The 20,893-nt window shown below is 40.3% G+C and overlaps 1 protein-coding gene across 1 annotated transcript in view; it reads right to left on the minus strand.

The window, feature by feature from the left end:
• Window positions 1-14,934, minus strand: part of LOC124153181 (fasciclin-2) — a 60,940-nt gene extending 46,006 nt beyond the window's left edge. Inside the window, exon 1 of the mRNA XM_046526283.1 lies at window positions 14,802-14,934. Coding sequence (XP_046382239.1) covers window positions 14,802-14,934 — 133 coding nt within the window. The remainder of the gene's footprint in view (window positions 1-14,801) is intronic.
• Window positions 14,935-20,893: the final 5,959 nt, after the last annotated feature.

A 20,893-nucleotide genomic window follows, 5' to 3' on the forward strand; every position in this document is an offset into this window, starting at 1 on the left:
TAAGAAAAATGGGCATTAGGTGCGAAATATGCTTTGAGTACCTCGGATATTTCCACCCATAATCTCTCCTTATAGTAGAATATAGAGAACTGAGTTTTCTTCAGCCCACGCTGCATCCGCATGATCCCCTGGTATAATATGAACAGTTCCTTTTGCCCAATACGTCCATCATTCAGGCGTTCATACATTATGATTAAAATACTTGGCAATTCTACCTCTAATGAAATTCGTATACCTGTTACTCTGAAAAATTTCAGAAAATTTCCAGGTTTCTCCGAATCATTACATAACTGTTCTCTCGTATTTTGTGAGTAGTTTCCACGTCTCGGTCAGCTTTGAGTTTTTTTCTTTTTTCTCATTCAAGTATGTACGTTCCCTCCATCATCATCATCATTCGTCAACAATCCTAAGATTGTTTTGACGCAGCTCTCCATCCTTCTCTCTGATCCGCAAGCCTTTTCATGAAGACGTATTTCTTCTCCTTTACATCCTTGTCCTATGCAATTCATTTTCGGGGCCATATGCAAAAGTTCGGGGCCATCTCTTGCCCATCTTCCCTTCCACCTGTCCTTCTACGATAGTCTTCAACAGGACATCAAGCCTCAAAATGTGCCCAACTAAGTAGTCCCGTCTTCTGCTCAAGGTTTTTAGGAGACTTCTCTTTTCTCCCACTCTTCTCAGCACTTCCTCGTCACTTACACGGTCGATCCATTTTATCTTCATCATTCTTCGGTATCACCATGCATTTCGAATGATTCCACTCTTGACTTCTCCGCTGCTGTCAACGTCCAAGCCTCGTTTCCATAGAGAAATATGCTCCATGTGTAGCATCTGATGAATAGTTTCCTTACTTCTTATGCTTGAATTCTCAGCTGTAATAAGATTCCTTTTTTTAGTTAGCTCTCTTCGCCTCCGCTATTCTACTGCCTATTTCATTCTTGCTTCGTCCATCGTTGGTAATTTGGCTTCCCATGTAAGAAAGCTCTTTCACCTCTTCAAGCTTATGCTTCCCTATATTAAGGCTTGTCTTAGCTTCCTCTTTTTAGCTGTATGCTAATATCTTCGTCTTTTTGTGCTCTATGTTCCGTTATGGATTCAAAATATCTCCATTTTCCACCCATTTGAGAGCCAACTTTATTTATGACTGTAATATAAGCACATATCATGATGCGAGACTGGCGAAGGGGCAATAACACGCTCAGAATTCCATACTAATGAAGTTGCTTGCTACGCACTCTGTTACTTCCTCCTTCGGGCGAAACTCCTGTCTTTTTCAAAAATCCATCTCGCTCCACTTTTCTTTCTCTTCGAAGCAGACAGAAGGAGAGAGTCTTTATCAACAGCCGTCTCTCTCGGAAGGCCAATCAAATGCAGTTAACGAACAAAACTTTTCTCGTTTCCTTTTTCCCGAGATACTTTATCTTTGCACAACTCGCACATCGATCGCCACGCTAATAGATATTTCATCGTTATGGACCTTTGAGAACGACAGGCCTGCGTTATTTCCCTTTTCCCAAAACAATGGAAGCATTAGTCACCGCAACACGGCCTCTTAAAACATACTTTTCCAGCGGTTTCCGACTATGGAACTGTTTTTTCAATATACTGCACCTAGATGTGACTCTGGTGATAGCTGCCCAACAGGAAAACGGCGTTGTAAATACTTGTAGGCCTAAGATTGTGAAAATAAAGGAAAAATAAAGTATACAGCTACCGACGCATGAAAATGCCCGTGTGTATTTTCTTCCTTGAATCCCAATAGGGTTAGAATAATCGGTTCACCATGTGTCCTTTCAGATAGCTCTTATTCAGTTCCTGTCTCAGATCAAAAGATTGATTTCTTATTATTCACCAACTTATTCATTCCTTGGGTAGCCTTTCTCGTATTGGCAATCACCTTCATATTACTTCGAGGCTATTACAACCATATCCCAGGTGAAAATGACATGAAGAATCGAAATCATGGTCGGTAGTGGAGTTATATATTAAAGTGTGAAAATTACCATTTTTGTTTATATTTTATCATGGACTTAATGAATATATTCATGAAACCTACTCGGGTATAATGCAGAGAGCGACTACATATTTCAACCCCATTGGTTGTGAGTTAGGAAGTACTTTATTGTTTATAATTTTCAACTAATGAGACGATGGCAGAGCGAAAAAGACATATTTTTGCGCCATAACTTATGTTTCCTTTCACCTACAAAATTCTTATCGTGAATCACGATTCCATACTACTACTTCGGCTGAATGTGGCGAGGTAACTTGCAGCGTGTCGAAGGATCTCGCTAACTATCTGGACACCGTGAGGAAAAGGCAAAAGGACGGATTGGATTCAATGGGCGAATGAGTTTAGTGAGAGAGAAAGGGAGGAGAAATGTGAAAGAAAGCCGGCAGAAACAAGAGCAGGATGCCTTGAAAGAAAAAAAAAGAAATCGCGCGCGCGCGATTTGGTTCAAATATCACCACTCTCTACGCGTGCCCATGCATAATATCCTTTCGGGCCTGAAATGGCGAGATAAAAGTGGTACGCTTCCGGAGGAGGTGTTGCGCGGGTGAAAAGGTGGAGATTGTTTTTTTCTTTTGCGGGGGAAAAACACAGAAAAGACCCCGGGGAAGGTTCGTGAGGGTAAAAGGAATGGGAGGAGGGAATAGAAGGATTGGGGCAAGGGTAACATGTCCAAAGAGGAGAGGTTGAGACGTCTTTTTGGAAATTCACGGCAAAAAATGTATTTACTCTGGCGTAACGGACTCTTTCGCTTATATACGATACATTTCGGCGTTTTTCAATTCAACGGTTCCATTGAAGGAAAGGCCTTTTTTTTCTTTGGCGGAAACCTTTTCATCGATGAAAAGGCGAGTGAAAAATTCTGACTGAGTGGCATGGCACAGAGAATAATTCGTTTCCATCCTCACGAAAGAAGTTATGACAGGCCAACGAAATGGAGATTTTTAGGCTTTATTAATAGAGTCATAAATTGCTATACCGATGTTGTTATCAAATATTTTCCACCGGGTACGATAAGTTAACACGGAGCATTTTGCTGATCACCCTGGGCTGCACATGCTCCCTGAATTAAACTTCCCTCTTTAATTAACAAAAAGTTTTTCCTTTCATTGTAATTATAAATCCTTTTGTCTTCCTCTGCATTTCCAAAAGTAAAATAAAGTGAAGGGCCAAAGATAGCATTGATTTAGGCACCTCAAAAGTTCGACATAAGTCATAGATGGCGTTTACTGATTCACGTACTATCTGTTACCTATTAACTTGCTAGGAGAACTCAATGAATGTTGGCAAGGGAATCGGTTTATTTAAAACCTACCTCGAAAGCTAAAATTTATTAACGCGCCTAAATGCATAACTATAACTAATCACGTCAGATTTTGCAGCAACAAAAACAATACGGAAGAGACGAATTTCGCACGAATTTAACTTGACGAAAGATGCATCTGCAAGAGGATCCTTCAGGAAAAAAAATTGTATGACCACCCTTACCCTACAACCACCCCTTCATGAGACAAACTTCGTCGTCGTCCTCCACCCTAGGCAAACTTTGGGCAAGACCACTCGCGCATACTCCCAAACAAATACATGTACTGCAAACACATGCACAGAGATGTATTTTTCCCCACTCCTCTCCTAAGTCTCGCCAACCACCTCACCCTCTCAGATTCACCCTCCCCCTTCTCCGACTCTCAATCCCACTTTAGCATGGACGATATCCAATCTCCACCGCGCCTGCTGTTATTCCCACGGATTTCCAATAACAGATAACTTCCCCTCTCTGGGTCCTAGGCGTACCGCTTATATTTCACCTCCCCTCCCCCCGTCTGCCTCTCTCGTCCCTTTCCTCCACCCTTCGGTATACACGAAAAAAAGTGCCTCCCTTTCCTTCGTCCCTCTCCAATCTCCGCGCTGGTGCCCCTCCAACAGTTCTCTCAACCTTCAGTCCACCAATTTGACCTCCTCAACGCACGGTGCGGGGGCTTGAAAAAACATTTGTAATAAAATTCTAAACCCGTTTCTTTTCCTGTCTTCTCTCCCCAACTGTTTCACTTCCATGTTCCTTCCTTTATTCTAGAATCCGTCCCCTATCTTAAAGCCCCGTTCACAAGAACTTAAGTTTTATTTTTTGGACGAATAGTGCAGCTTACATTTATTATTCATTATGGTCGCTCGCGGAATTTTAGCAGCTAATCTTCTTATTTATATTGTAGTCAGTTGATGAAGTACAATTAAAGGATTATATTTTGAATATTAATGAAAGTGAATTACATCTACATGGTGTAACTTGACGCCATTGTATCCACCATAGAACGATGATTGAATATTCCGCCAATTACAACTAATACCATATGTAAATCGTGAGATTGATTTAAAATAACCTTTTATAATTCATATGAGGGTCATTAGGCATCACTAACTTCTTTACAACTCGCCAATTGTGAGACAAATCAGCGTTTTTCTCTACGAAAGACAGTTCAAAGTCAAGCTTAGCTGTTTTTAAGTTTTTAAGAACCAGTGGACGCTATCCTCAACTCTATAATTACGCCAAGATAAGTCAAGTTAAATTGTTGAGGAGGTTCACGAGAAGTCTCGAGCAATTTCCCTTTAGAGGACAAAATCACCACCTCTCAACCGGTCTTTTTTCTGACGCATTACTGTTCTAAAACTAAAACCATCACGTTGAAAATTTCATAGAATAAGAAATAGACCCTTGTGAGAATTTAACTGTGCCTTAAATGTGAGACTTTTAAACTCAATATTTTTTGGACATCATCTTAATAGTGGTTGTCCCATTCCGTCTCGGCTGTGCTGCCCAAAATTTCCAACTACCTGATCTGGCACCCACTCGCGGTGAAATTAAACCTCTAAAATCTACTACTTTAGAATAAGTTTACATGGAGGATTTTATTAAAGAATGACCCAGTCTTGTCCCTCTCCCAAATAGAACTTTCGCCTTCAATCAATAATAATGCCTATCGCTCTATCTATAAATGCTATTTTCTTCCTCCTCCCCCTCTATCTCAACCATCTATCTTCTCCACATCTCCTGTAGAGGGCAATTTTCGAAAATTGCCGTTTAATATCCCAACACAATTCTGCAACAGAAATCTTTTCATTGCAATTCAACGAATATCGCTCTGAAACCTTATACTATCCACGGAGACATGGGTTGGTGGAGTTCAAAAACTCTATCGAAGAAAATAATTTGAATTCATTCCATCTAAAGACCGAGAAGTATCTTGGCGGTTAGTTCCAAATCATTCGACTTAAAAAAAACCGTAGAGAACTTAATACCTACGCCGGTAAGGAGGCCGAATTTCGGTATCTTCCGAGAAATTCTGGAGTGGTAGAGAAGTCTTCGTGGAAAGGACGGAGAACGAAAATATCCTGAAGGGGGGTTAGTAGATTCTAGTCAGCGGAATAGTTTTTTCTTTCATACACAAGATATTTTCCAGCGTTTCTCAATTCTTATCATGGCGGCGAAAAAAGTAAAGTCAGTAAAGTTAGAGCAGAGATTGGTTCTTAATCTTTGCATGAAAATGGTATTAAAAACTGCGTTTTTAAATAAATGCACGGAATAAAATATATGAACGTATTTTTCTAGATTCCATCGCGAACGCCATCAACACAAAAAAACTCTAAATATGCGTTCGTTTTTTTCATTATTCAGGTTTAAAAACAAAAATAGATTCAGAATAGATAACTATTTTCCTACAAGTTTATTACATTATGTACAAGTACATTATAATTTAGCTATACTTACAGCTATATATTATATTTTAAGGTTAGAAACTTCGTGAAATATGTTGATAAACAGAAAATGAAACGATAATTTTAAGCCTGTTTTTCAATAAAATAAACTCAGCAATGAATATCATCTTGTATTCACCACATAGATCCATCACTTACATAGCATTGGAAATGAAAAATCATACATTTTTTATGCTTATGGTGAAAAATTAGAGAGCAACAACGCATCAACATTCAGCTACGAAGAGAGATACTTTCAAGGAATGCAGCGATGCTTTTCTCCAAGACAGTGTACCTCTTTCAGTCGAAGGAATGGAATGAATATCTTTCCCCAGTCGTCGTCGCAGACTCCGGGGGGAGAAACGAGAATCGCGGAGAGGTATATATTGTATGTAACTTTGAAATTCGAAGCGGGCGTTATTGCACTCGTTCAAGCCGGTCCGCGATCGGCTCAGATTCCCGTAGATGTTTCAATATAACGGAAAACTACGGTGTGCCGATGCTTTTAGAGCCTGGGGGGGGGGGGGGGGGGGGGTTCTACCTACTATACTACTTCAAGTGAGAGTGAAATGTGAATGATTTTAAATCCGTTTGGAAGCACCTAGTTTTGGCGTGTGAGCTATCATACTGTTGTTTTATATTCATGCCACACTCTAAAATTCATGCGGAAGTCACAGATATAGATATTTGTCGGGCAATGTATTTACCTCACCACATCTAGCTCATGCGTAACCTTGCCGATGCTTACCTTTGATGTAAATTACTACACGAACACAATACTAGATCACCAAAAATATTCCGAGGAGAATTTATTTGCAAACGTAACGACATTGCGACCATGGGAATGAATCAAAAATTTAGAATGGATCGAGGCAAGATTATTATTGAAGTAATTTACCGGTAAATCAATTTTTTCGCCCAGAAAACATTTCGGTTACGAGACCTAGAGCCAAACGAAATTTACTACGGAGCTTCTTCTAAAAACCTCAATTGGAAGGAATGATATTTAGTTTCTTTAATGTTAATGGAAGCTCGTGATGTACTTCTCCATCACTTCAGATGCCAAAACTGCCAGAAAAGGAACTTCAAAAGGAATGAAAGGGAGTTACAAATTTTGCTCTCGGCTTACGAGAACCGCCCATATGTTCCCTCTCTCTTCCTCTCTCTCCCAAGCACTTCAAAGAGCAACTTTCACGCGGGGAAGTACCTAAAAAAAAAGAGAGCCCAGAACAAAATGAATAATAGAGGAGATAAATATTTAACGCTTCAAAAGAGCTAAAAGAAAGTCGGGCCCATCGGTATGGAAAAAATGAAGCGTAAAGAAGTCGACAGATGAACGGAGAGGCACTGCGTATGTATGAATGTGTGAAGAGATGAAGACCGCCAAGATGAAAAAATACATTTTTTTGGAAGTTCCAAGGTAAAACGAAGTACAGCGAGACCTGTCATAAGCGGCCAACGATGGGTAAAAAGAAAAGTAGCCGCTAAAGGAGATGATGGCCTTTGAATAGAGGTAGAACATGTATGGTTAAGGCTTGCGATAAACACTGGCTGTAGGCTACTAAGAGGCAGTCGTTGAAGGTAATCGTACCCTCTAGGAAGCAGGATAAACCTGGAGATAAATGTATACCACTTACTGGGCGCTCCGTGTAAGATATTTTTTCCAAGAAACGACGAAGGCAATTCTCAAACGATATTCCAAAGCGTTTCGTCTAGATAAATGCTGGTGGCTGCTCACTAAAAGAGAGGGAATTTACTCTATTTATCAAAGAAATGCGTGTGCTTCAGTGGCAAATTGGCCACACATGTAGGCACCGTTTTCCCTGTAAATGTCTTCATACTTAGGAAAACCTTTTTACGTCAAATATTCGGACACTTAAGAATTTTGCTGCATTCTACGGCCTAATTTAAGCAACTTCGACATAAATAAGTCACTTTAACGTCAAAAATGATACGCAGAATAGCTTAGGGCTAAAAATATTAAAAATAAAGAACCTACCGACGGGATGTTCAAGGGGTATTTCAATAGGAGTACACCACAATGGATGAAAAATATTTTAAATGAGCCTCTCAAATCAGAACTGGAAGTTAACGTATTGTAGCCAATGCCTTTTGAATAAACGTTACTAGCTATAGTTCACTCATGGAAACCAGTTTTGCTGGTGAGATGCTACGGCGAAAGGCACATACTTACCAGGAGCAGGAAACAGAACAAATCATTTATCGGATACTGGCGTAGTAATTGTGGTGCTACCGAAGAATGATGTGGATAAAATGGATTGACCGTGTGAGTAACCATGAAGTGCTAAGGAGAGTAGGAGAAAAGAGAAGCCTCCTAAAAACATTAAGCAGAAGAAGGGACAACTTAGTTGGCCACATTTTGAGGCACGATGGTCTGATGAAGACAATCGTTGAAGGACAAGTGGAAGGGAAAAAGGGCAAGGGACAGCCCCGAATGAGTTATATCGGACAGGTTATAAAGGATGTAAAAGAGAATAAATATGTAGCTGTGAAGAGATTAGCGGATAGGAGAGAGAAATGGAGAGCTGCGTCAAACCATTCTTAGGATTGTTGACTAATGATGATGATGATGATGATGGCGTAGTAATAATGGACACACAAAGGAATAGACACCATCAACACGAAATAAACTCTCGAGATCGGGCACGCGAAAATTTGCAGCCGGAATAATGTCGCACCCCAATAATTAACCCCGATCTTTAAGCGGAAACACGAACCTCTTCCGTCCACCACTCTCTGGCGGTGGGCGGGATTCGGGCAACGGATGGAAAACGGGGCTGCAAACACTGCGGGATCCATACCAATTAGAAGGAGAAGAGCGTGTCCCAGCACTGGGCAAGCAGTTAAAATTCATGTCCACGCGGCCGAATAGAGAGAAAGAGAGAACGGGGAAGGTCAGTGCGGGAAGAGGTGTCCACCTCTCGCTCCAGGGTCAACAAAGACGGACACCACGGAGAGGGCACCACAATATATTGTCCCCAGGGTGCTGGGAACGCTCATTTGTTTTCGGAAAGGATAAACGTTATTTTAAACGACAACGGTATGTGCATATCTTTTCACGCTTAACATAATTATTTTATACTATTCCAGAAGATGGGCATTTTTGTCTATCTAATGAGAGCAGACAACAGCACCACCATTAAGGCCGTTTTACACGGTACACGGATTCTTAAGCAAGTGAATTGTAATTCGAGTAGGAAACTCGCTCAAATGTATTATTCAATGGTTATCTTACCGCACGAATTGAAGTTTTTACTGAAGTTTTCTTTTGGGTAAGGACGGGAGTTGTTCTTTGAAATTTAGCTCGCTCTACTTTAAAGAGTATTTAAAGTTTAGTTATATCCGAAATTAAGCTCCAATCAATTTAATGAATCAATTCAATCCTACGCACCATAAATGACGAGATTCTTTGTCTAATGTTACTAGTTTTGGTATGCTCCGCCCCTCTGTGCAGAAATTTCAATGTAGTAATTAGTCAATCTTACTTAACAATGAGCATGAAATAGAAATAGCCTGTAAAGGCCGTTTTACACGGGGCACGGAATTGCGCAGGTTAGAGCTGCATTAATTTCTAAAATGGCGTGGAATTGCGCGAATGCATGAAGGAAATTAGAACAGGGGCTATTTTGCCGTCTCGCATCCACGCATTCTCGCATGTGTTCTAGCAATTCACCGCTTTACACGACGCAATTTTGATTGCGCCTTCACACGTACGTCAGACTGCGCAATTCCGTGTACCGTGTAAAATGGCCTTTAGAACATCACCCATGGAAACTTAGCCCGGGCACAACATTGCTAGGTTGATCTCAGGGGAACCGATGTGCAAATGAATTTGGAGGATCAATATGGAGAGATTATAAAGGATGAAGGTAATGCGAAAAACCGAATTAGAAGGAAGAATGTTGGACAACCAAGGAAAGGAGAGGAAGAGATGGGGTATACAAGTAGAGTGAAAGGGAATAAGCCAAATAGTGCACTGGAGCGAGTAGTTCCAACTATAGAGGGGAGCAGATCACTCGTAAAAAAATGCTTCATCTACCTAAACCGGTGGCAGCTCAGAAAAGCACATACCGATGGCTAAGTTCTAACAACACGTATCTCAAAAATAGCAACTTTTCAGGAGAGCAAATAAACGAATTATTTTTTGAATTGCATAGTTTTAATTGAAATTAAAAACCAAAAACCTTAATTGAAATTAAAAGCCAAAAATACATAAAACTGAAAAAGAAGTATACATTTGCAAACAAAGAGTTGTTTTTTTTGCTGGGATTTTATTTTTTACTAACAGTATTAGCATTGTTAACTCAGACCGGCCAAATTTTGAGATACGTGTTGTTAGAACTTAGTCATCGATACGCTGCTTCTTATTTACTATTGGAGTTTGATAAGATTGCCTTTCAAAGATATAAATATTTAAGGGCATACTTGCCTTCAAAGGACTTGCAGCAAACCAAGTGAAGAATATACATCTACAACAAGAAATCAGAGTTTAAACAAAACCATATATGACGACTTAAGTTGGCCGTGTTGACTGGTTATTTGGGGGAATAAAAACGAAATAACGAGAGAAAGATATTCCCGAAAAATGCTAAAAAGGGAACCGGACATTTTCTCAGAGAATATTAACATTATCCAGGAGAAATTACGCCAGACAATATGCAAAATTGTTCCCAAAAACAATCTTTAAGGGTCATTCCAACCAAATTTGACCTAGTGATTGCCCCTTGCGCCACCGATTTCGACCAAATTTAGCAAATCGTCTTGATTTGATAAGAAAGCGAAAACTATGTATACCCCTCGGACGTAAGAGTACATCAAATAGGAAATGATTTATCTATTCTTAGCGGAGGGGTGAGTTTGTTGAAGATCTATTCATATTAAATAATTTACCTACCCAGAGAAGCATAAATGATTATTGTTGCGGTTAGGTTGAAATTTTCGAAGCGATTGTTTATCAATGCTATACTATCTACTTTACGACGTGCTTCCTTTCAAAGAATACATATGAGTCAATGATAGAGAAAAATATATACATTTACTCCTTGATATCAAAGATTTTTTTTGCAAATGTATACTTATGTTGACTGCTTGGATGGTTATTTGAAAAAAAACAAGACCTTACGGAGAGAAAAACATTTCCGAAAAATGCTAGGACCGACAGCGAAGCCCGAATTTTCTCATAATCAGAGAATATTATTGTCTTCCAGGAAATTATGCCGAACTATATGGAAATTGTTCCACAAGAAGCCCAGAAATCTATAAATAAAACTGTATCCCAGATTTGGAGGGCTTCTTCCACGGAAAAGCATTCGTAAAGAAACTTCTTAAAGGGTACGTCAGATGTGTCTTTCAGAGTATCGCGTCGCAGATTCGGATTTCGTGTGCGGGTAAGCACTCAGAAAAGGAGAGCGATTATTGGTTTAACGGCATGTGTCCGCGAAGGAAAAGGCGAAGCCACGGGACCTACCTAGGCTACGTAACATGAGGAAAGCCGATTCGTTCAGCATTCTTTGTTAACGGTCTTTTTCATTAACCGTTAGTTAACGGTTAATAACATTAAATTGGTTATGGTAAGTTTGTTTATATTGAGTAAAAATCAATTTCCATACAATTTTGAGTGAAAATTAATTTTCTCAAAGATATTACGTTGACATTGTTGCAACTGTTCACGTGCCTGGCAGACGTTTCGGAGGCGATGTAGCACTCCATCTTCTGGGCACACTCAAGCTATCAACTCAGCTAGATACGTGAACGATATGAATTGAAACAATTCGGCGCGGCTTCATCCCGAAGACCGAGGTAGTGCAATTAGTAATTTTAACCGTCTACCTTTTAGAATTTATATTTTTTTTGAGCTTTTAAATTAAAAATAATGTTTCGAGTTATCTTGATAATATACGAATCATCGCTGAGAGAAATGGTTTAACCTTTGGCCTTGGTTTTCGTTTATTGAGGAGCCATGCTTTTGTCCGCATGTACTCCAGGATTACAGGATATACAGGAATAAACAGCGAGCTTCGCAAAATTGCACGGACATATAATTAGAGTTTAGTGGATTTAGAACTGTTTCGATCGATCGCTATGTATGGATTGGGTTAGCAACAGGAAGATCCAATAAGAGAAGAAGGGGACATGCGGGTCACTATTACCAGAGAGGAGAAAATTACTCCAGAAAAGGATCCAGTGAATCTACATACTACCCCGCAAGTCGCCAAAAAGGCGCGTGGCAGGGAGTGCTAGGAACCAGCCCTTTACACATAAAAAGGAAATGCGAAATTACGATGAGCATTTACTAAAGTCCTTTATAGTTCGGTGGAAAAACGAATTCCTATATCTATCCGTTCGGCTAAATATCTCTCTTAATTTATCGCTTCTGTCAGACCAGAAAATATAGTGGGACTCTAATATTATGTTATTAGCTCTACTCAGCCATCGAAACGTTGAAACATTTAACCAAAACTCACACCCGGTGGGAAACCCGATAATTATTCCTTCAGACTATATGCCGGGAAAAACTCAAAAACTCATCTACCTTTCTTTCTTTAAAATGAAGATTGAAGGGTTTCGGTAATAGTCCCAGCATAGCAGTGCTATGAATGAAACAAAGAGAAAACGAATCGGTGAATAGCGTCGATCGGGGCGCAGAGTCTCCCTGTAGAAGTCTTGGCTGAATCCGAATACGTTGAATGCAACAGTCGGAGCGCAGACATTAAGGGGGGAACTGTAATCGGCAAACAGAACTTCTGCGAAAGAGGTCAGCCACAGAGCTTCAGCGTCGAACCCCCCAAGTCATACCCAAGAACGGGATAGGGAATGGAATCCGGAATAGAGCAAAGGAGACGCCGAACCCCTTCCTTTCCATCCGTCCCCTTTAACTCGAATCTATGCTAATGGTGCCCTTATATTTTACGCTATAATTAAAATCCGTTTTTGACTAAAAAAAAAATAGCAAGAATTTTATTCCGTATACTATTTTATATCTCATTTAAAAAAGGTGTCGATTAAACGATAAACGCCGCCAATTATGCCGACATAAATTCATCTCCATACCATTTACATGAATAAAAATCTATTATAAGCACCATATTTTCCAGGACAAAGTATTTCCCTGAAAATTTCATGTTTTACACATCTTCCCATTCCATAAAAGGTAAATTCAATCGTAATATTTTAAGTAAATATTTTTCCAAATATTAGAGGCAACTGAGGCACCGTGTAACTAACGTTATTTATATATTTTTATCTACCTGTAACAGCTCAGAGGCCTTTATAACAGGGAATTCACAACATCCAGCAACGAGGGACAATCTCAATCACCCATGTCCTGGATAGGGGCAACCTACCCAGGCGGAACTCGAACCCGCGACCTTTGGTGTGACAGTCAAAGGCTTTACCCCGCCGCCACAAAGGCCGGTAATGTTATCTGTCTTCAATGCAAGAATTTACGGGCCAAAAACTCATAAAATTATAGAATTCCTTTGAGTTAAATCTGTGAGCGTGTGAGAGTGACCTTGGAGGGATACGAACCCCGTTTCTTCTTACGAGGCGGTACAAACAAGGGCACGATCCTCACTCTGGATCCTTCCTCCGAATTTAGAGCGAGCTCTGCCCTCACCGACCCAACTTACATTCGGAATTAGATTAGATGATGCGGTGGGGGATCAGCTCCCAGGGCACTTAGACCTGTAGGTCCATTGTGCTAACCACCGATAACTGATCACCCATAGAGGCCTATGTCCTTAGCGAAGGGCAAGAGGTCCCAAATGGGAAGATCTCTTACCTCCTTGGGCTCTATAAAAGGTGAGCCCAGGCGTCTATATCGAGTCCTCATGATTGCGGGGCACTCGCATATTAAAGGGGTGGTTGTTTCCTCTCCCATCTCACACCATCTACACCTATCTGAGTCTGTTACCCCCAGCAGGTGCATATGTTTCATTACATGATAGTGGCCCGAAGACAGGCCTACTACCGTTCGCAATTGCCTTCTATTCATAAGGAGAAGTCTTCTCTCGAGTCTAGGAGAGAGCTCTCCTATAAGGGTTTTAGCCTGACATAACCCCGGTGTTTCTCGCCAGATCTTTGAGTGTTGGTATGATCCCCACCCTCTGATTGCAGCCATCCCCATTGAGGGTGCAACTGGCACCATTGGTTCTACTTATTTATTTATTTACTATCAAATTCCCCGTAAACAGCACATGATGGCCTTTTACAACGAGGATTTCCAATATTAACAAATTAAAACACAAACATCCATGCCCTGGATAGGAATCACCTACCCAGGCGGGATTAGAACCCACGACCTATGGTTTGGCAGGCGAGAACTTTACCCCACCGCCACCGAGGCCGGCAATGGAGAACATGCATGAAACTTGTTCATCATGCTACTAAGTCTCCTTGAATAGACAATTTTCTCAAGAGTCTAAATATATAAGTCAAAAACTCTTCTTGTATTTCACAAACGTCATTCAATACTAATTAAAAGTGCTCGTAAATCGCTTCAAGTCACGTGACCTGGAACGCCTTCTGACGTCATCGGACGGTACACCATTCACTTCGCTAAGACGGTAGAGCCTTGAGTGTAAGATATCGAAGTAAAAATAGCAATTATTTTCGCCAAATTTGCCTTTGAGCCCCTGTATAGACCGATTTTCTATCCACTTTCCCATTCTGTCATCAATGAAACCGCACCGTGACGTCACGCTCCGATTACGTCGTGTTTTCGAGCACCCGATTAAGATTATTTTTTAAAGACTCATAACTCAGCAAAAAAAAACATCATTCATCGGCCATATTATCGGCGAGTACATTTGAGGTAGGGACCTTCTGATTATAGTTCTTTAAAAAATTGTGCATGTTCCCCATTCTGGGCACATTCGGGCTTAATCAGTGAGTGAGCGGGTGGGCGGGAGCGACCTTGAGAGGATACGAACCCAGATTCATCCCACCGCAGCACCTTCTGACCCCGCAACACTTCCTTCACTCCTTCAACCCCCGTTCCTGCCCGTCCTCTTCCACCCACACTCCACACCCCCACCCTTTGGCACCAATCGATACATAAACGGGGGGAGGGCAGGGTGAGAGGGGCCGGGTCCCTTCTGGCCCGGCAGCCGGGCGCCACCCTTCGCGACGCAGCCGTCCGCAGACGCCACCATGGGCCCTCTCCCCACCCCACCCCACCTCCACAGGCCTTAATCTCGCACCCATCCCCAGGGAAGGATCCCTGCCGGTAGTCGGCATGAAGAGGAAAAGTTATTCTTGAGAAGTATGGACCGGGAAAGGAAGTATACTAATACAGTACTCTTATAAATGAATATCTCTACCCATCCTTTTCCCCTATTCTGGCGTCCGTTTTAAAATTCATCAAGTAACTAGGTGACAATGTAATGAGATAAACAAATCATAATTTGCGCCTGAAGATAATGATGATGCATTGAAACCCGGGTCGCGCTCTGATAAAAAATAAGTGGCATAAGTAATTGTCTGATATCCAGGAAAACTTAGAAGTATACTTTGTTTTTTCATTTATTCCCATACCACCGAAAACAGAACACATTGGCCTATTACATACATGTTTAGCAAGTTAACAATCATATGTGCTCGAACAACGCCATTTTATCACCTAACTGAATTTCATCGACTGACCGTCACAAAAAAGGATTTAGATCAACATTATTTATAAACTGAATTTGAAAATCTGCGTTTTTAACTGGCTCCTAAGGCCTGAATGAACGAAAAAATGCATAATTTGGCCATGTTGATGACTTCAGCTCGGTTTGCATGTAGTTTTCTTAGAACAACCTGGGAAATCCTAGCCTCGAAACAGTTTCATGCTCTCCGAAACCAAATTATTTATGTAAGAGAGATATTTTACGTTTAAAAGACAGTAACGGGAAATTCTTCGATTACCGATTTCAAGAATTTAACTCAGCGTACTGTCAAATAATTTTATGGATCTGTTCTTAATAAATATGAAAATATATCAGGTAATCACCAGTTATATACGTCGTTATTATTATTATAGTATTCTACCATGGAGTTTATACTTCTTTAGTACTCCATTCCTTGGAGTATTAAAGAAGTAATCTGGGAGCCTCCCTTTCCTTCCAGCACTGCCTTCTTCAATTCACTGTAAGGCCTAGTCCCTTTCAATATATCTGAAATTCCTATACTAAGTACTCCCTCCATCCATACATTCTGTCTCCTACGTATCATATATGTCGTAAGAGCCATCATATTTTAATGAGGAAATCGATATCCTTTCACGAATAACATCAATAGGATGAGGTTGCAGACAAGGAAATGAAAAAAAATGTTTCCTTTAGTGTCTGAAATCATATTATTAAAGGTATTCCGCTGGTGACGGTAGATGAAGAATTTTAAGAATCACTCTAGCCTTTCCCCTATTCCTTAATTGAACTTCCTTTTTCAAGACTGCTCCCTTTCATTCAACCAATTAATTCTATTCTCATCCTCACGCTCACCAACTTACCCAAAATTCTTCCTTCTAATTCGGTTAGAAAGTAACTTGAAGTAGATAGATCTGGCCCATTAACGAGAGCAAGCACTTTAACGATGTGTTTTAATTGCTGATGAAGGCACCTCTGCCTGATTTCTTACTTATACATTACGGAGGCACGACTACACAACACCTACGCAGGAAAAACAAGGTATGTTGAGCCCCCTATATACGATATTTTACGCGATTAAAATATTTTTACAAATAAAAGCGAAAATAACATAAAAGAAAGTAAGTATTCACTGCAGAATGCTTTCGATTAATTTTTTTTACGATACGTGGAGCTAGAGAGTTGGTTGGGGAAAAAATTAGATCCTCAGAGCATACTGCATGTCAGCAATAGAAAACGCATTCAGAGATTGTGCTGTTACAATCATGAGCTAACTTTTCCAAAGCATCGGTAAATCGGATAAAAGTCTTTCAATTCAAATCTATTCCTATTGCAGTGGCATTCAAGTGAGCGGTATATGTCAGAAGAGTCAGCTTCCTATGGCGGCAATTCTAATCTATACCCCATGCCGCCGCGTCTACCGGTGACATATACTCTACGGTAATAATTTATTTTTTAGACTAGAGGGTAGGTCATCTAGCGGGGTTATCAAAGATTTAATTGAACGTAGCCTCCGAGGAAATCCGCAATGCGAAATTTACAAGAAAGTAAGCTTAGAAGCGTTAACGCCGGACAATAGCGTCATAATTCCCAAAACGCGGGCTCCAGAGAAAGAAAAAATATCAAATATTATTAGTACTGCCAATAAAATTCTCCCGCTGAGTATACAAAAGCCTAGAAAAGAACCAACCGAAACTCTAACTACAAAATATGACATTAACCTTGTTGTAGTTAATTGCCGTAGTGTAAAAAACAAGCGCGCCGAAATCGAGCATATTTTTCAGGACGCAGACGTGGTCATGGGGACAGAGAGCTGGCTTACGGAAGATATAAGCGACAGCGAAGTTTTTCCTCCAGAATATAAAATTTACAGATGCGATCGACGCAATAGAACAGGTGGCGGAGTTTTTATTGCAGTTAAATCCCATTTACAAAGCGCCGCCCACGAAATAATTGACAACGAAATTGAAAGCGTATGGTGTACAATCAAACAACGAAACAAAAGGAGTATTCATGTTTGCTCTTTTTATAGACTGCCGAACTCCGAAGTCGATATTATGTACCTTCTAGAAAATCAAATATCCGCATTTACTCAAAGAGACAGTAAAGGTGTAATAGTAATCGGGGGAGATTTTAATCTTCCATCCATAAACTGGGATACTTACACTGTAAAACCGAATTCAAGGAATAAAGAAATCAGCGAGGTATTACTCAACATACTTGCAAATCACTCTCTCGCCCAAGTAGTTGACAAACCTACGAGAGGAAACAAGCTATTAGACCTTTTAGTAGTAAGCCATCCTAAGTTGATAAAACAAGTCGATATTATTGACGGTATAAGCGACCACAGAGTAATCTTTGCGACGTTAAAAGTTGATGTGGTGTCAGCCGTAAAACCAAAACGCAATATTTACCTATTCGATAAATGTAACTTTACTAAATTTGGCGAGATGCTTAATGACTCCTACAAAAAATTCGTTGTTACATCAAAGGACCAAAGAACAGATGTAATATGGACACGTTTCTTAGAAATTCTGCGCCAAGGAATCAACGAACATATTCCGCAAAAACTGAAATGTGATAATAAGGAACCTCGCTGGTACAATAACGATGTCAGAAGAGAACTTAGGAAACAGAGAAAACTATACAACTTGTACAGAAAGTCCATCACGTCTCGTAATAAATCGAAGGAACTTGAAGCTAAAGAAAGTTACGCTGCTCAACGCTCAATAACCAAGAAATCAATGCGAACTGCAATGCGAAAGTTTAAGAAAAAAGTACTTGGTGAATTACTCGAAGAAAATCCGAAATCCTTTTGGTCGTACGCGAGAGAGCTTCAGGGAAAACATTCAACCGTAGATTCGTTATTTGATAAAGATGGTAAACTTGTCACCGAAAATATTGGCAAAGCTAACACTTTAAATGCCCACTTCGAAAGTGTATACACTACTGACGATACTCAATTCAATGTAGACATCCCATATACTGAGGATTTGATGGAAGAAATATCTATAAAACGTGATGGGATAACTAAACAACTACAATCGATTAAGAATAGTAAATCTCCGGGTCCGGAGGGAATACCCGCGCGTGTCCTCAAAGAGTTAGCTCCACAGATCGCGCCTTACTTAGAGATCATATTCAAGAAGTCACTCTCTGAAGGGAAGTTACCGCCCGACTGGAAAATTGCAAGCGTTACACCCATTTTCAAAAAGGGAAACAGAAATGACCCAGGCAACTACCGGCCAATTTCACTAACATCAATTATAGGCAAGATACTTGAACATATCGCTGTTAGTAATATCATGACTTTCTTGGACAGACGTAACTTCCTCCATGACTGTCAGCACGGATTCCGAAAAAATAGATCCTGCGAAACACAGCTCGCGCTCTTTCTTCACGACGTTATAAAATCTGGTGAATCGAAAAGACAAGTTGACGCACTATTTCTAGATTTTAAGAAAGCTTTCGACACTGTACCTCACAACAAACTTTTATACAAATTACAGTCATGCGGATTAAACGAAACAGTTGTAAACTGGATACGCGACTTTCTCAGAGATCGTAAACAAAGAGTAGTTCTTGACGGAATTAGCTCTGATGTTGTAAAAGTTACATCAGATGTTCCACAAGGAAGCGTAATCGGCCCCCTGTTGTTCATTATATACATTAATGATCTCTGCTCCCGCATTAGCAGTAAAATACGTTTATTTGCTGACGACGCTGTCATCTATCGCGAAATTAGTGATCACTCTGACTCTGAAATTCTATCATCGGACTTAAACAACGTTCATTTGTGGAGTCAAGAGTGGGGACTCGAACTCAATCTGAGCAAATGCATGGCGGTACATTTCTTGCGGAATTCATCCAACACTAACAATGTTTATGCAGTGGATGGCATTAACATAAAGGCAACAGACGAAGTGAAGTACCTGGGAGTTACGATAACCTCGAACCTCACGTGGGGAACACATATAAAGAATATTTGCGGCATAGCCCTGAAGAAATTAGGATTCGTCAAGCGTATTGTGGGAAGATTTTCGGATGAGAAAGTAAAAGAAAGGTGCTATTTCGCTCTCGTCCGACCGCACCTTGAATATGCAGCGAGTGTATGGGATCCAGTGCAGAAAGACTAATCCGCGAACTGAATAAGATACAAAGGAAGGCTGCGCGTTTCGTCAAAAACCGCTACGGGCGTACAGACAGTGTTACCCAGATGTTAAGCGAATTAGGCTGGGAGCCGTTGGAGACTCGGAGGCTGCGTGCTAGGCTTAGATTGCTTGAACAATTAAGAATGGATATCTTTAAGAGCGACACAGAGAACATAATCTTAGAGCCACACTATATTTCCAGGTCCGACAGAAGCGATAAATTAAGAGAGATTTTTTGCCGAACGGATAGATATGGGAATTCGTTTTTCCCCCGAACAATAAAGGACTTTAATAAACGCTTATCCCAACCTCGTTAGAGCACTTCTTTTTTTTATAGCTGTAAACGGCTGGTGTCCTAACACCCCCTGCCACACGCCTTTTAGGCGGCTTGCAGGGTATTATGTAGATGTAGATGTAGATGTAGATAACTTCGTCAGCTTAAAGTCACGAGGTTCAGTGGTCTCTGAATTTAAACGACGAAACATTTAAACTAAGGTACTTTGATCGATTTGGTGAAACTTTTCAATCATGTCTCGGCGAATGAAACAAAAGGGAAAAAGTGGAAAATTAACTCTTTTAACTAGCAAAAAATAAAATCTTGTTAAAAAAGAAAGACAAAAAATGTAACTCGTGTTTAGCGTAAAGGAGAACAGTAAACATATAGTAGAAACAAAGAGGAAAAAGGTAATTCGATAAGAATTCGACTGTATCATTTAATCACTAAAAAAAATTCTATTGAAGAAACCTTATTGGTGCACTTCTGGTGGCTAAACTTTTTCTGATATTTTTTCTCTTTTTTCGCTTTCACAAGTCGTCTTCTCACGAATTACTATTAAAATCACAATACATATCCTTCAAATATGTTTCTATATTTCTTTCTCCTTCCCTTTGCTGCTCGAGTTCCTCTTTCTACTTCATCTCGAAACGTTTCTACAAAACATTATTCTACTCCATTGAGATCTCAAACGAGAAAAACCTCTCCTACGCCTCATACCACCTCTCATTCTCATTTTCAGTGAAAATAACACGAGCTTCACACAACAATACGCGTTTCAGCGGGGTGTTCACCTTCTCTGGTTTCCTCGGCCGGAGCGATTCCTATGGCTACGCGCTTCATTCATGTCTCACCACCCAAGGTGAATGTATATTAAAGATATTTGAGGACACCGAATATTCCATCCTGTTTTCCCCTAAGTCGCAATTTTCTCTCCGAAAGCTTACATCATGGTAATTAAAGAAATGGACGGAGCATATTAATGGAGTAACCACTTCGAAAGTGTGTTCCCAGTGTTGATGACGGCTATATTATCCACCTCCAACTAATTTATACTTAT

This window comes from Ischnura elegans, chromosome 2, assembly GCF_921293095.1.
Source record: "Ischnura elegans chromosome 2, ioIscEleg1.1, whole genome shotgun sequence".
Lineage (NCBI taxonomy): Eukaryota > Metazoa > Arthropoda > Insecta > Odonata > Coenagrionidae > Ischnura > Ischnura elegans.